General features: G+C 41.5%; 1 protein-coding gene across 2 annotated transcripts in view; it reads right to left on the bottom strand.

Annotated features, from left to right (window-relative positions):
• The window catches only part of kiaa0513 (KIAA0513 ortholog), a 49,311-nt gene that overhangs the window by 16,324 nt on the left and 17,223 nt on the right, over positions 1 to 15,764 (bottom strand). For both annotated transcript variants that reach the window (XM_075470755.1, XM_075470754.1), the window contains exons 4-5: positions 2,914 to 2,987; positions 2,052 to 2,122 (exon numbers count right to left, since the gene is read on the bottom strand). In XM_075470755.1, coding sequence (XP_075326870.1) covers positions 2,052 to 2,122; positions 2,914 to 2,987 — 145 coding nt within the window. The remainder of the gene's footprint in view (positions 1 to 2,051; positions 2,123 to 2,913; positions 2,988 to 15,764) is intronic.

The following is a 15,764-nucleotide window of genomic DNA, read 5'->3' on the forward strand; positions in this document are numbered from 1 at the left end:
CTCTTTTATTTTTTATTGAAGTTCTTGAATTTACCTGGATTATTTTAATTTAAGCTATTTTGTAATTAATTAATTCATTTTAATTTATTTTATCTATTGGATGAACTCTAATTTGCCTAAAGATGATTATTTAGTATTTTTGTCTGTCTGATTGAATGCTTGTGTTAACAAATAAATCAGACGTTACTCAACAGTTACTCAGTACTTGAGTAGTTTTTTCACCGAGCACTTTTTTACTCTTACTCAACGACTACTTTTTCCTTTTACTTGAGTCATATTATTCTAAAGTAACGGTACTTTTACTTGAGTACAGTTTTTGGCTGCTCTGCCCACCTCTGGTTAGGACTTGTTTTGTATCTCTATGAAACCCTTTAAGCCAACATTGTGTCGGTATGGTTGCTCTGACTGACTGTTTAAGACGTCGCCTTCTAGGATTTAGCAGCATCTACCTGCTGTTTGGCTTCTGAAGCCAGGTTAATCTCACAGGTGGAGCAATATGGAGAAAAAAAAAACTCGTCTGGAGCGTTTGGCTTCACTTAAGCCAGCTGTGACTCTGGGAGTTTAAGCAGTAATTAGTCTGTTCCAGTGCTGGAAAGATGCAGGTGCAAAGCTGCCTGGAGATCAGCTTCTTTCTGTGGAGCAAAGCAGACAGTCGCAGATCTGCTCGAATACTGACTGCTGATGCGATGTGTCACAGAGGTGCAGGAATCGCCCGACATTTCCTGCTTACGTAAGCTCAAACTCTGATGTGTGGTGTTGCTGCTAAAGTAAAAACCACAGGCTTAAGCTGAGGCGGCAACACTCCCTGAATCAGCAGAGAGGAATGATGCAAACACAGCCGGTCGGTTTGTCCTTTAAGGCTCAGCAAAACGTTGTGTTAAAACGGTTATATTTGGTTTCACGCAGGAAAAAAAGAGCAAACCTTTATAGTTAAGCTACAGAAAAGCATGAATAAACGTGTCGTTTTAGGAAGTTTTGGGTAAGAGTTTAAGTCTGAGAGTGTTTCATCCCCCCGTGGGTTCAGGCGAATGCTGGAACCTGACTGTAAAACGCCCTGAAAGTATGTTGTCTCTGTTAATCTGTGTTGTATCAGCATTGGACAATGAGGCGGGTATTGTAAACTGTAATCTTTTTTATCTCATAAACAGTCTAATGGTGTCATTCTGGATAGCCTGCAAGCGATCGAGGGCTAACTTAAAGGGACAGTTCGCCTCTTCTGACATGAAGCTTTGTGACATCCCATATCAGCAACATCATTTCTGAACATCTTCTTACCCCCTGCTGCGTCCTGTGAGCAGAGTTCCAGCCTCGTTTTGGTGTTGATGAAGGTAGTCCGGCTAGTTGGCTGGGGTTTAAAAAATAAAGCGTTTTGTGCAGTCCGAGCAGCAAACACAGTAACAGGCGCGGCTGTCGGCAGGCGGCAGCAGGCAGTGATACGAAGGGAGAGAATATAGGGCCAAGAGATTGTGAGGTCTGACTTTTTCCTGGAGAACCATTTTGTGATGCAAATGTATTACTCTGTTGAACGCATATTGTTCTGAGAAGCAAAGCGCTTTATTTTTTAAACCCCAGCCAACTAGCCGGACTACCTTCATCAACACCAAAACGAGGCTGGAACTCTGCTCACAGGACGCAGCAGGGGGTAAGAAGATGTTCAGAAATGATGCTGCTGATATGGGATGTTACACAGCTTCATGTCAGAAGAGGCGAACTGTCCCTTTAATAAGTGACATGAAATGGTCTATAAACATCTATAGTTTCTGCAGGTCTCACAATACTCAGAATTGAAAGGTGGTAAAATGTGTTGGAGAGAAACTTCTGATGCCTAACACGACTTTTTAGTCACAACCTTCACTGGAATTCACAAAAAAAAAGAGGATTTGATCCGTACCTGCAGTAAAACAATGAAGAGGAGTTTAAATCCGTTAAAATGAGTCCAGAATAAAACAAGAAAAGTGTCCCAGGATGGTTTAACAAAAGTGAGGAAGCAGCTGCAGTCGCTGATAAAAAAAGGTGAATAAGGTGCAAAGTGTGACGAAATCAGCGCCTACCGATGTAATAGTAGGTAAAGCACATGGTCATGAGGTTTTTGGCTGGGCTGTAGTCATCCATCTGGTAACACCTGTAAAACATCAGAGGTAATTCTGTCATTTACCGAAGCTGAACGACTCAATGCATGAACAAGTGATAAGATAGACCAGCCGCTCGCTCTCTAACGAAGGGGAAAACCACTTTACTCAACCCAAAGCCTGATGCACAAATCAGCCAGGACATTAAACCACCTGCTTAACATTTCCTGACCCATCCAGGTACGGATTCAGCAATGTCCGGGTTTCGCTCCCGGACCTGTTGCCTCCGACCTCGGACAAGTGGAAGATAAAGGATTGGATGGATGGAGAACCGCTTCATCTCTCACTGTTGCATTGGTTTAGTTTGGTAACCATGGAGACAATCACCAAGTGGAGAACCAACAACTTCCCATAGGCGTCGCCACCTGGTTGCAACAAACTTCCACGTTTTGGTTCTCACTGAAAATCAAGTTTTTAGTGCTCTGAATAAACTTTTTTTTCCATTTTTTGGCCCAAAAGCACAATTCCAAATTTAAACTACAGTAGTTCTCTGCTGGCTGAAAGGCTTTAAGGTTTTCAGAAGTTTGGAGATCTTTTTTTTGGGATTAGACCCCATGAGCCAGCCTTCATATCCTACCACGATGTCAAAGTTTTCATCATTATAAGGCCGTTTTTGTTCAAACGTTACGCAGGTTTTTCATTTTAAGGTCCCACAACTGAAGACATTTCTCTATTGATAAGCAGGGTGGACACAGCAGAGCTCAAAAACATTAAAGTGTAAAGAACGAGCATCTTGAATCCCCAGTGTTCACAAAGTGAGAGCAGGTCAAAGAAAAATACTCACTCGAAAAGAACAACTGCGAAGGACTGCACCAGTCTGTAGAAGGTGGCTTCACTCACACACTTGGAGTGGCAGCGCTGCGAACACAGACGGGACGGTTAGGACAGGAAAACCATCACCAGCTGCTTCAACCCATCTGTGCCTTATTCTATCTGCTGTATTCTTGTCCTGTTGGATCTCAGAGCTGTATCTGATTCGTTTGATCACAGCGTTCTGTCACAGAGACTTGAACATGTTTATCGGGATTAAAGGAGCTGCTTTAGGCTGGTTTAAGTCATATTTATATAATAGATTCCAGTTTGTTCTTGTAAATGAAGAATCTTCCTCACAAACCAGAGTAAGAAATGGGCTGTGTTCCAAACCGCATACTTCTCCTATTTCTCCTACTAACTTTCTGAGTTAGTATGTGAGTTTGAGTAAGCAGAAGTTCCAGGATGCATACTAGATTCTCTGAAATGTTGGGTATGCATCATGAGGTTACTACTCATACTCAAACTACCCAAGATGCAACGTAACGTGACGTCGCCGATTGTCATTTCCTGTCAAAACGGCAGTTTCAAGCTAGCTACAACGAGGGTAGGTTCACTTCCTGTTTTCAAAACAAAAGCACCAATTGTATGGTAATGGCTATCCCTATGATAAAAGGCAACGGGGATTTTATTTTGTGAAAATAACCGGAAGTGCGTTAGCTCACTGCGGCTAGCTTTAGTAGCGCCGAATTCGTGGGAACAAAATTGTAAATAGCCGGTATTTTGACAGATTTTCAACACGTTGGGGATCTAAACGACTACTTTCTCTCCTGAAAATGTTTCAAATGTTGCTAAAGTTTACAGAGTTTAGAGCTTAAGGGAAATCAGCTTCAGGCCGGCTGATTTCGGCTCGGGCAGGAGCCAAATGCATTGTGGGTAAACGCTCTGCATACTGTCTGATCGATGAGTATGTAGTATGCAGTATGTGGTAGGTAGTATGTAGTATGTAGTATGCAGTATGTAGTATGTAGTATGTAGTATGTAGTATGCAGTATGCAGTATGCAGTATGTAGTATGCAGTATGTAGTATGTAGTATGCAGTATGTGGTAGGTAGTATGCAGTATGTAGTATGCAGTATGTAGTATGTAGTATGTAGTATGCAGTATGTGGTAGGTAGTATGCAGTATGTAGTGTGTAGTATGTAGTATGTAGTATGTAGTATGCAGTATGCAGTATGCAGTATGTAGTATGTGTGGGAGAAGGATGTCATGACATGTTCATGACTTCTGGCCTAGTTACATCCTGGGCCTTGTTGACTGGTTCAGAATATTGTTGATAGTTAGAAGGAGCGTGTTTATGATAAACTGCGAAAGCTAGGCGCCTCCGGAGAGGGCCACGTACACTTGTTATGATAAAACGGTATAAAAGGGTGTCACTAGATGAGCTCGTCGGACATTTTGTACATTCTGTATGCACATTTGCTGTGACGGTTTGTTCAATAAACTCCCCAATGGACGGCTGACCAACGCGGGATTCGACTCTAATTTCTCCACAACATAATGGTGACCCCGAATTCGTGAGAGTTTGCATCTGGATCCCGGCGGAGCGTGTTCGCTGTGCCCCGACAGCCGACATCGGCTGTTACAAGCCGGCAGGTGGGATTTTGTTCCTACCATTACGCAGTTGATCTCGGTTAGTGGAGCACAGCTGACGGCTTCTTCCGGCTTCCCCAAATTTAAAAGAACACAGGAGAGAGACGGATCCTGCACACGGTAAGCCTTTCCATTGTTACCTCTGCGCAGAGGGGCTGCTGAAATTGTTGAAATTGTGGGCCAAGGGGAGCCAAGTGTTTTAATTGAGATAAAAATTGGGTAAACAGCAGCTGATGTGAGACGTGTTTTGTGAAGCAGACAGCTGTGAGCAGCTGGTCGGGCTATTGTGTTGATGTATTGTTGTGATAATTAAGAAGGACTAGTCGCTCATGCTCGGGCAGGGAAATAAATCGATGAGTTTAAACTGGAATAGTATAATACGCTTTTAGAGCGGGCAGGGTGGAAAACACTCGTCCATAGTGATGCCATAAAGCCAACGGCCGACCTTTAATGCATTGGGGGTTCGGGCTACCGTGGGATTATGGTTCGCATTAGTCATTAATATATGTGAAAAGTTATTTTCACTAGTCAAGGAGTAGACGAATGCTGGTAATTGATTGACTTGCGAACATAAAAGTTTGGAGGTGGAATCAAAACGGCAGTTCAAGAAAACTCTGAAAAAGTCAATTCCAGTTCTATACGGGCACATTTTAAGTATATATGTTTATATCATTTTATATATCTGCTTAGAACTCTTTGGAGTTATCCGAGACCTCAGTATAAAGACATTTTGAGAAGAAAATTCAAATTCGGTTATGAAATTGGCCACAGGAGATTTTTATTAAGAGGTCACAGCGAAGCTGATAAATACACGTCAGCATTTGCTGCATTGGTCAGAGACCATATCACAAGGCTTGTAGGGAAAACACATTTTGTATTCCATATATTGCCGACACCAACATCTCCTGAAAAATTAAAAGTCTAAATGAAAGAAATTGATAATTTAAAAATGTGAATATTTGAACGGTGACTGACACAAAAACTTTGACCGACTGACTTGAGTGTGTGGGACCGGTCTCTGTTGTCTGTCAATGTGTGTGTGAAATCTGATGTTTGTGTGAATCAAGAAAGAGAAGGAAAGAAAAAAGGTTCTGACTCATATCATCCCTTGACTTTTGAGTATTCATAGCATTTTAAGTTAAACTCAGATTTGCTTCATTGTTATAATTTGCTTCATTGTTATAATTTGCTTCATTGTTATAATTTGCTTCATTGTTATAATTTGCTTCATTGTTATAGTTGCCACATTAATAACTTGGGGAGATAAGGAGTTGTTGCAGTAATGTGCTATGACTTTTTCGTTGCGTGCATCTTGTGATTATTGAATTATTGAATACTGCTGTGATTGGTGTTAAGTTTCTAAAGTTCTATTCTCAACAGGCGAGTGAATGTGTTGGCTTTCAGGGGGACAGAGGGTGCTGCGCGCTCCCGCGGCTGGTGTGTGGGCGCGTGCTCTGTCCTTGAGAGGTTCTCTGCTGCTTCAAATGTTCGTGTGTGATCACATTTTCTTTCCTTGTGTCTTCCAGGGGCACTTTATGGTTGAACGGTAATAATTATTAGTTTTCTTTAGGTAATGTGCTAATTGCAGAGTTGTTATCAGTCGAGTAATGAGGGTTTCGCAATTCCTAAGGAAGAGGTTCTCTCCGTAGGCCATCGATTCATCACGTCGTTCGACGTGAATGTGACATTCCTGATAAAGAAAGTTTTTCGCTTATGCATTGTTTCTGTATCTTTTGATTTGTAGTTTCCCTGTCCACAGCGTGTTAAATTGTATTTCTTTCTCTTCCCTAACAAACGCCATTTCGAGGTGAAGAATAGTGCAACTGTTATTTCTGTGTTAAATTGTATTTCTTCTCTGTCCAGCTGAAAGTTTGTATTTCCTCCTTTTTCTCAACTTGTAACAAAAAGTGTGACAAACGCCATTTTGAGTTGGGGTGTGGTTCAATTGTTATGTCTGGTTCAATTGTTATGCTAGGAGGAGCTAATAACAGTCTAGGAAGTAGAGGTAATCGTGTGTTCATATTTGATTTGTTAGAAATTCACGTGGTGCATTGGAGGCAGGCTTAGAGGTGTGTTCATATTTCATTGGTTAGTAGTTACGTGTCTCAGACGTGTTTCATTGGAGATAGATTTAGAGGTGTGTTCAGACTTCATTGACTTTCAAAAAAAAAAAAAAAAAAAAAAGTTTATTTCATTGGTCAGAATTGACGTAGCTGTGACGTACATTGGATCATCTGGATTGGTGGAGGACATTGTGTGTGGATTGGATCGGAAGCATCCGGATGTGAGCAAAAGTTGGGGCAACGCCTTTAGCCTGAGTCACTTCAAACAGAGTAAGCATTAACTGAGCTTTCGATTAGCAATAAATTAACGTTGGGTAGCATTAGCAATACAGCAAGTATTGATTAGCAATAATTAGGATTGATTAGCAATAACTAGCATTGTTTAGCATTGATTAGCAATCAATAGTATTGATTAGCAATAACTAGCATTGATTAGCAATCACTAGCGTTGAATAGCATAATTAGCATTCAATTAGCATTGGTCAACAAGGAAGCTAGTATTGATTAGCAATAAGTAGTATTGATTAGCAATAACTAGCATTGTTTAGCATTGATTAGCATTGATTAGCAATCAATAGTATTGATTAGCAATAACTAGCATTGATTAGCAATCACTAGCGTTGAATAGCATAATTAGCATTCAATTAGCATTGGTCAACAAGGAAGCTAGTATTGATTAGCAATAAGTAGTATTGATTAGCAATAAGTAGCATTGATTAGCAATAGTTAGCATTGGTTAGCATTAGTAGCATTTGTTAGCATTTCGTTAGCCATAATTAGCATTGATCAGAAATACAATTAGCATTGATTAGCAATAGTTAGCATTGGTTAGCATTAGTAGCATTTGTTAGCATTTCGTTAGCCATAATTAGCATTGATCAGAAAGACAATTAGCATTGATTAGCAAGAGCAATAAGGCAAATATTGGTTTAAATCTTAATTAGCAATAGGTTAGCATTTATTAGCAACAGCGAGGAAGCTAACATCAATTGGCATTGGTTGGCAAACATTAACATTAGCAATAATAGTAACCGAACTCCAAACCGGAAGTCAAAAAGCTAAATTAGCCTAACATTGAATTAACATTGGTTTAATTTAAAAAAACAAAAAAAAAAAAAAAAAAAACAACCTAGAGCATAAGCTTTCAAAGCTAACGTAGGCTAACCTTAACATTAGCATTGACAACATCCAATCCAATAATTAGCTGCATCTAAGCTAAATTTAGCCGAGCATTAAATTAGCATTGATTAGAGTTAAATAATTAGTGCATTTAAATTGACTTTCAAAAAAAAAAAAAAAAAAAAAAAAAAAAAAAAAAGGGGGAATACGAATAATAAATAAGGGAAATTTAGAAAATAGATAAGTAAATAAAAAGAAAAAGTCAAAAGACAATAGAAGGGAACTAACTAGGTGAAACAATGGATGTAACACCAACAATAATCATCAGCGCCAAACATCCTGAACATTCCAAAAAAATAACGTCTCACCCTGGCCAAAAGGTGGCACTTTCAATGTAACTACCTGTAAGAGTATGGTACAAAGGATTAAAGCTTACAAACCAAAGGACAAAAGCAAAAAGAGACAGGAAAAGAGAGAGCTTGAATTAAAAGTTTTACATGTCTTTGAAAATGCAGAGCTATTTCCAACACTGCCGGGAGCAGCAAACATACAAGGAGATTCCGAAATAAAAGATCATAAAATATCTCATGAACGTTCAGAACTACAAATAGCTACATCAAGCAGTCATGGAGCTCCTGAGCCAGACGCCGTCTGTAATTCAGATCAGGCAAGGGGACAGCTCCCACAATACCAAAAATCACCCAAACTGGCACCTCCAGTTTAAAAGGCATCTTCTGAAGAACATAAGAGTCCAACAGCGTCAGCACCGAGTTTGATAGAAATGACGCAGGGACAGTATGTGCCGTGGCAGACGCTCGACCTAGGGGGGCTGGTTGCTCGATTGCCGGACATTCACAGAGGTGCAAGTAGATGGATAAGAGCTTTTGAACAAGAGACTGTGCATAAACTGTTGTCTGTGGGACACATTAAGGCAGTGTGGGCACTGTGTTTTGGAACTTCTACCATGGAGGGCATTTTGAGACACAGTGAGAATGACTGGATGTTAAGCCACCGAGCTGATGGAACTGACTTTAATGCATATCGAGCTGCACTCTGGAGAGCGTTACGAGCTGAGTTTCCTGCGGGAGTGGACCTCGAAGCATTAAAGGGGGAGCCACTGTCAGGAACAGAGAGTCCGGTTGTGTACATTGCACAACAATTGAAGAAATGGAGACAAGAGTCTGAGGGAGAAATCGAGAAGAGCCCAGCTTGGGTGACATTGTTCAGAGTTTCCATCAAAGAGGCTCTGCCTGCCCCAGTTCAGGGGAGGCTGGAGGATGTGGTGGGGTTGAATTCAATGTCACATGGACAATTCCGAGACCACGTGGTGCATGCAGTAAACAAATACAGAAAAGAACTGAAACGGAAGGATCAGGAGAAGGATATGCAAAGGGAACTTGCACGGTTGCAGTTAGAAGAACTGCAAGCGAAGCAAGAGGTACGAAATGAGGCCATGACAGCGGGGGCCGCTGAACAGCCGTCACAGGGGCAAGTCCATCGTCGACCCTGTCAAAGGTCAAGAAGAGGTGCACCAGGAGGACGAAGGTCCTCGGGGGCATGTTGGGCCTGTGGCGAGAGGGGACACTTTGTTTACAGCTGTCCGAGAGCACCGAGAAACCCGAGTGTTCGGCAGGACCGTGGCCAGTCCCTGGGGGGCGGAGCAAGTGGCCCGGTAGGTCCAAGGCGTTCCTCTGGCAGAGGAATCCCAGTATTGGTTTACATTGACATATAGAGGTAAGAAGTACACTTACATCAGACGTACTCAAAAGGGTTTAAAAACCGCCCTCAGGTGTGTCAGTATTACAAAACAAAACAAAGTTTTTAAGTTAAATGTATCACGACTACTAAGTTTCTAAAACTTGAATTTAAATAGGTCACTGTTACTAGGACACAACAAAACAAAGTTTCTGAATTTAAAATTTAAATGTGCCACTATTACGAAGTTCTAAAATTTGAACGGAACAAAGTTTCTAATTTAAATTTTAGCATTGATAGTCTGAATTAGGGTATCTATTTAGCCCATAGGGAATTACTGATATCTCTCCATCCCACTTGGAGGGAGTAAGGAAAGCGCCATGTCCAAAATAAATAAATAAATAACTAATGAATAATAAGTAAAATTAAAATACAACAAGTATGATCTTCTTTTGGGAAGATTATGCAATAAAATGCGCTTCCTCTGGAAGGAATCATGAAAGATCCAAAGATCAAAGGTTGGAAGTCCAACTGGAGAGGACAACCGAGGCTAAGTTAGCCATTGGAAATTTGAAACAGAATTAGCAAGGGTCATCCAAAACGGCCAACATTAGTCTATGAGAAGCCATTTTTCTTATATGTCTCCAATAAAAACCATAAGATTTCAGAACTAATAAATCAGAGTAGGTATGTTGTGACTCGGACAGGATGTTTGCAGGTTGTGCATCTTTTGACACGTCCAGATGTGAATACAGAAGTGTACTACATCGGGATCTGCAGATGTCATTTCACGTGAGTTTGAAGGAGAACCACATGAGCGTGTGGCAGAAGCTGTGAGATACATTAAACTGAGACCTGACATAGGAGCAACTCCACTTGTGCAGGCTGATGTCACTTATGTTGTGCATGGTTCATGTTGTGAGATCATTTGGGTGATCATGCAGGTTTTGCAGTTGTGAAACAGGAAGGTGGAAACTTTGTGACGGTGAAAGCTGAGAAGTGTGAACGGCCATGTTCGGCACAGTTGGCTGAACTGAAGGCACTAACGGAAGCATGTTGACTGGTGAAAGGTAAGGTTACGAATGTGTACACAGTTTCTGCATAGACTCATGATATTTTCTCTTCGTTTGGAGCAGTTGTGAAGCAGAGAGGGTTCAGGAGGTCAGACGGAAGTCCAGCGCGACAGGAGGTCCAAATGAAGGAGCGGATTGCGGTCATGAAAATTGTAAATTGGCAGTGATACAATGTCAAATAATCATAGAGGTAACAAAATGGTTGGTAAAGGTAATATCGCGGCTGATGAAGCAGCGAAAGTAGCATCAAAGTGCCAGCTTTCTGTTTTGGCACCAATGGTGTCACTGGAGCCAGAGGTCGCGCCATCACAAGGATATTGGTCATACATATTGGATAAATAGTCGTAAATTTTTTTTTTTGGTAAGAGAATTGATTCATCTGTTTGTCATTCCATCAGAGATTAGCTCAAATAATGGTTAAGTGTTTGGTTATAAAAGTGCAAGAGGCATTCTGCAGCAGCTGCGAATCAAGCAGCGCTGTGGGGCCGTTTATCATCCACAAAGTCAAGGGATGCATGAGAGGATCAATGGAACCTGGAAAGTGAAATTGAATTGAATCTGTGCTTCAACTAAACTAACTAGATGCTTTGCCGCTTCCACTAATGAGCTTTCGTATGCAGACTCATAGAGTCACGCACTAACACCGCATTAAATGCTAACGGGTCGACCCAGGCCGCCACCTCAGTTCCCACTTGAGCAGGTGCAAACAGAGTGGACAGCTTACATGAAGCAACTAACTGCAGTCCACAGAACAATCTATCTACAGGAGGAGTTCAGAGACTTGAGTCTCAAACAGCTGGTTGAGAGGCCAGTGGTGCCGGGCGACCAGGTGCACATCGAAGTGTTCCGGAGGAAGTGGCTTGAGCCAAGACGGAAAGCACCGTACACAATGGTGCGAGCAACATCAACAGCAGTTCAAGTGGAAGGTAGCAACACATGGTACCATTTGAATCACTGCACTAAGGTTCGGACTAAAGACACAGACGGAGTTGAGTCCGAGGGAAAGGATGAACAAAAGGGAGAGGTTAAGATTTCTGACACTGTGAGCATCCAGGTGTGGGTGTTGGCCGACAGCATGGGCTCAGGAGAACGAAGCCTGGAGATGTTGGACGGGATCCCGCAGACAGGAGAGGCTGGAAGGGTCCCGTGATGAAGCCACCCCGCAGGGAAGTAGCCAGCCTGGGTCAGATGAGTATGATGCAACAATACACACCCACTCAGACCATGCCACGCCACGAACTTTGCCAGCAATACACACTAGAGCTAGTCGTGAAGAGGTATCTGCTAAGCTTGAATTTAAGGTCATGGAATAAACGATTTGAGGAAGTGTGGATCATGGGTCCGGTGGAGGAGACGACCAAATCACCGCCTCTGGACGCCACGAAAAAGGGGCAATACGAGTATGATGGCTTGGTAGAACAGACAAGTTTTAGAAGGTATATTAGAAGGGAAAATGGTGCGTGCCAGATGGTTGGGGAAAATGTTGTACATTTATAACCGGGAACACTGCAGCTGATAGAACGTTCACAACGGCCGTGAAGGAGTTCAGAGAACGGAGAGAGGAGCTGACGTGTGATGCTGGTGGAGGTGAACGGTGGTGGACTGGTCTGTTTGGGATTTTGGGAGAAGGGGGAGCGATGACAGTTAAGGCGGGAATAGCAATATTGTTGATAGTGAGAATGGTTCCCCTATTGGTGTGTTGCATTATACCCATTCTGAGAAGGTGTTTGCTGCAAGTGATGTTCAAACAAACAGCGGAAGGAATCTGGAGGCAGATGACCATGCGAGACCAGGCCTGAGGACCAACGCATGGGAAGAGCGGGTCAACGAATGAAGGTTATCAACGGACGGTTCACAAGTTTCTTTCTTCGAGGGTGGAACCAAGGTTAGTCTGACAGGGAGAAGAGATGCTGAAGATCTCTTTGATTGGGAGTGACGTACTGGCGACCTCTCCTCCCAGAGTTAGCTTAGCAGTTCCAGACCCAGCCGGACGGATGTTCGGCCAGAAGCAGACGACACCAGAGCACAGGAGATGGGACGGGACTGGAGGAGCTGCGTTACATTGCATTTTATTACTATTGTTGTGTGATAATCCATAATTTTGTGTATTGTACTTGATACAAAACGGTGATTAACTGATTTGAAGGTGGTGTATTCAGTCTATGTGTATTATCAATCAAAACTGATCACTGATATGTCCATTGCCAATTGTGTCAGTCAACTGTTCGGAGTGCGACCTTGGTAAAGTGGTCGGTCGCCAGTGGGGGGGGCCGTAGGTGAATTTTCCCAAGATAAGAACATGAGTTACGAAAGTAGCAGCCAGTGGGTTTTTCGCACCTATGCACTGCGAACAGTGGACAAGTGTGATGGCAATGTAAAACTTGTAGTGTTGTTGAAATCAATATCGTGTAATTTAATTTAATCATTTAATGTGATTCGAGTGCACACATATATATATATTCCTTTTCATTTATTCAAAATGGTCCCGTTGATTGATATTGTAGAATTATTAGAATAATTTAGTGTTTATTATGGTAATTAATTCTTAATTAACTATGTGGGATGATTTTCTTTTATTTTAGATTATTTCTTTATTAAATCACTGATAAGTGATTTCAGGGGGGACTATGTGGGAGAAGGATGTCATGACATGTTCATGACTTCTGGCCTAGTTACATCCTGGGCCTTGTTGACTGGTTCAGAATATTGTTGATAGTTAGAAGGAGCGTGTTTATGATAAACTGCGAAAGCTAGGCGCCTCCGGAGAGGGCCACGTACACTTGTTATGATAAAACGGTATAAAAGGGTGTCACTAGATGAGCTCGTCGGACATTTTGTACATTCTGTATGCACATTTGCTGTGACGGTTTGTTCAATAAACTCCCCAATGGACGGCTGACCAACGCGGGATTCGACTCTAATTTCTCCACAACATATGCAGTATGTAGTATGTAGTATGTAGTATGCAGTATGTGGTAGGTAGTATGCAGTATGTAGTATGCAGTATGTGGTAGGTAGTATGTAGTATGTAGTATGTAGTATGCAGTATGTAGTATGCAGTATGTAGTATGCAGTATGTAGTATGCAGTATGTAGTATGCAGTATGCAGTGTGTAGTATGTAGTATGCAGTATGTAGTATGCAGTATGTAGTATGCAGTATGCAGTATGTAGTATGTAGTATGCAGTATGCAGTGTGTAGTATGTAGTATGCAGTATGTAGTATGCAGTATGTAGTATGCAGTATGTAGTATGTAGTATGCAGTATGTAGTATGTAGTATGCAGTTTTGAACACAGCCATGGAGTTCCTCAGGGTTCTGTGCTTGGACCGATTCTTTTCACTTCATACCTGCTTCCATCAGGTAACATTATCAGACAGCACGGCAGCTCTTAATGAGTTCAGTTATCAGGCCCCTCTCTACCTTTAAGATCAGGCTTAAAACTTTCCTTTCTGATAAAGCTTATAGTTAGAGATGGCTCAGGTGATCCTGAAACATCCCATAGTTAAGCTGCTATAGGCCCAGCCTGCTGGAGGGGCTCCCATGATGCACCTCTCCATGTACATGTGACATCATTGTTGTCATTAACTTGTGTTTCTCTCTCTCAGCAGGTGTCCCTGGCCTGGTGTTACGGTGTTTGTTGTCCCCTCTTTCCTGTCCTCTCAGCCCCCAGCTGGGCCAGGCAGATGGTTCCTGGTTCTGGTTCTGATGGAGGTTTCCTTCCTGTTCAAAGGGAGTTTTTTCTCCCCACAGTCACCTCGTGCACGCTCAGGATGGGGGATTGGATCAGAGAGAAGTTTCAGTGCGGTCTGTTGTTTTAAATTGACTCTAATTGGTTTGATTTGGACCCTAACTTTGGAAAGGTTTGAGATGACATCTGTTATCAACTGAATTTAATTTAATTTTAATAACATATACTTCATGCAAAATAATGTTTCATGCCTGGACATTGGTTAATGTATTACATATGAATGCACTTCTTCATTAAATGGTTTTAAAACTCTTGTATTTTATGTTTAATCAAGGTAAACAGGCTTATTTGCTGCTTGGATTACTGAATGGTGGATTGAGGAAGATATTTGAACTGATTTCCAAATGACAGCCGTGCATATGATTAAAAACTTGTAATATCTCTGACACCAGCAGAGCTTAATTCTGGTTGGCGAGCAGCTCGTTCTACGTGTGAATACTTAGATTAAAACATCTGATAGGACTCCACTTCAGGTTATCTGTGGTTTCCAGGATCTGTGCACACAACAATGTGACTCATTCTTTTAAATGTCTTTCTTCATAAGTAGAGCTGGGCAACGATTAAAATGTTTAATCTAATTAATCACATGATTTCCCTGATTAATCACATTTGTACGCAGAATCCAAAAATGAATCCAAAAGTAGTGTATAGCTTTTAGCATTTAGCTTTAGTTTAAATGTGCTGCCATATGAATGAAAGTGCCATAACATTTGTTGTGCAAACACACTTTTAACATCAGCATCTTTCTGTAGTTTTTATGTAGAAGCCTCGCTCCACTGTCTGTTTCCTTGAATGACTTGCTGCTATCAGTTGTGTGTTTTGCCTTTAAGTGATATTTTAGACTGGAACTACTACGCTGAGAAGACAATTCAACTTGGCAGTGTTTACAGATGACTTTGGTTCTGTCGACTCCGCCGTCTGGAAGAACTTTAACATGAAAATGGCCGAGTAAAAGTTCCGTACCCTTCTCCATGTTTGGTGGATCCGCCGATTACTTTCTTTTCCTGTTCCACAGCAGACAGCAACAGAGTTTTACAAAATAAAAGCCTGTGAGCAACAGACTTTTACAGAATAAAAGCCAAAATAAAAATCCGGATTGAGTCCCGCATCGGACGGCCCTGTGCTGCATGTCGTTCCCCCTTTTTCTGCTTCCTGCTTCCTGTCTCTCTGATTTTTCCTATCCATTAAAGGCACAAAAACTCAAAAAAATAATAATAAAAAAATAATAAAAAACATAAACAACCTGCGTTAATGCGCGATAAAATATTTATTGCATTAAATAATTAGCGAGTTAACGCGATAATAACGAGTTAACTCGCCCAGCCCTATTTATAAGCACTAGTTTATCTAGGGCTGCACGATTATGGAAAAAATCATAATCACGATTATTTGGATCATAATTGAAATCACGATTATTAATCACGATTATGGAACAACGATAAACAACTGAATTTTATTGCACTTCTTTCCAAAAAAAAACAAAACAATTTTCAGTGCAGAATGTAATTTAAAATCACGAAATGAAATCTAGCT

The sequence above is a fragment of the Odontesthes bonariensis genome, chromosome 7 (genome assembly GCF_027942865.1).
Source record: "Odontesthes bonariensis isolate fOdoBon6 chromosome 7, fOdoBon6.hap1, whole genome shotgun sequence".
NCBI lineage: Eukaryota > Metazoa > Chordata > Actinopteri > Atheriniformes > Atherinopsidae > Odontesthes > Odontesthes bonariensis.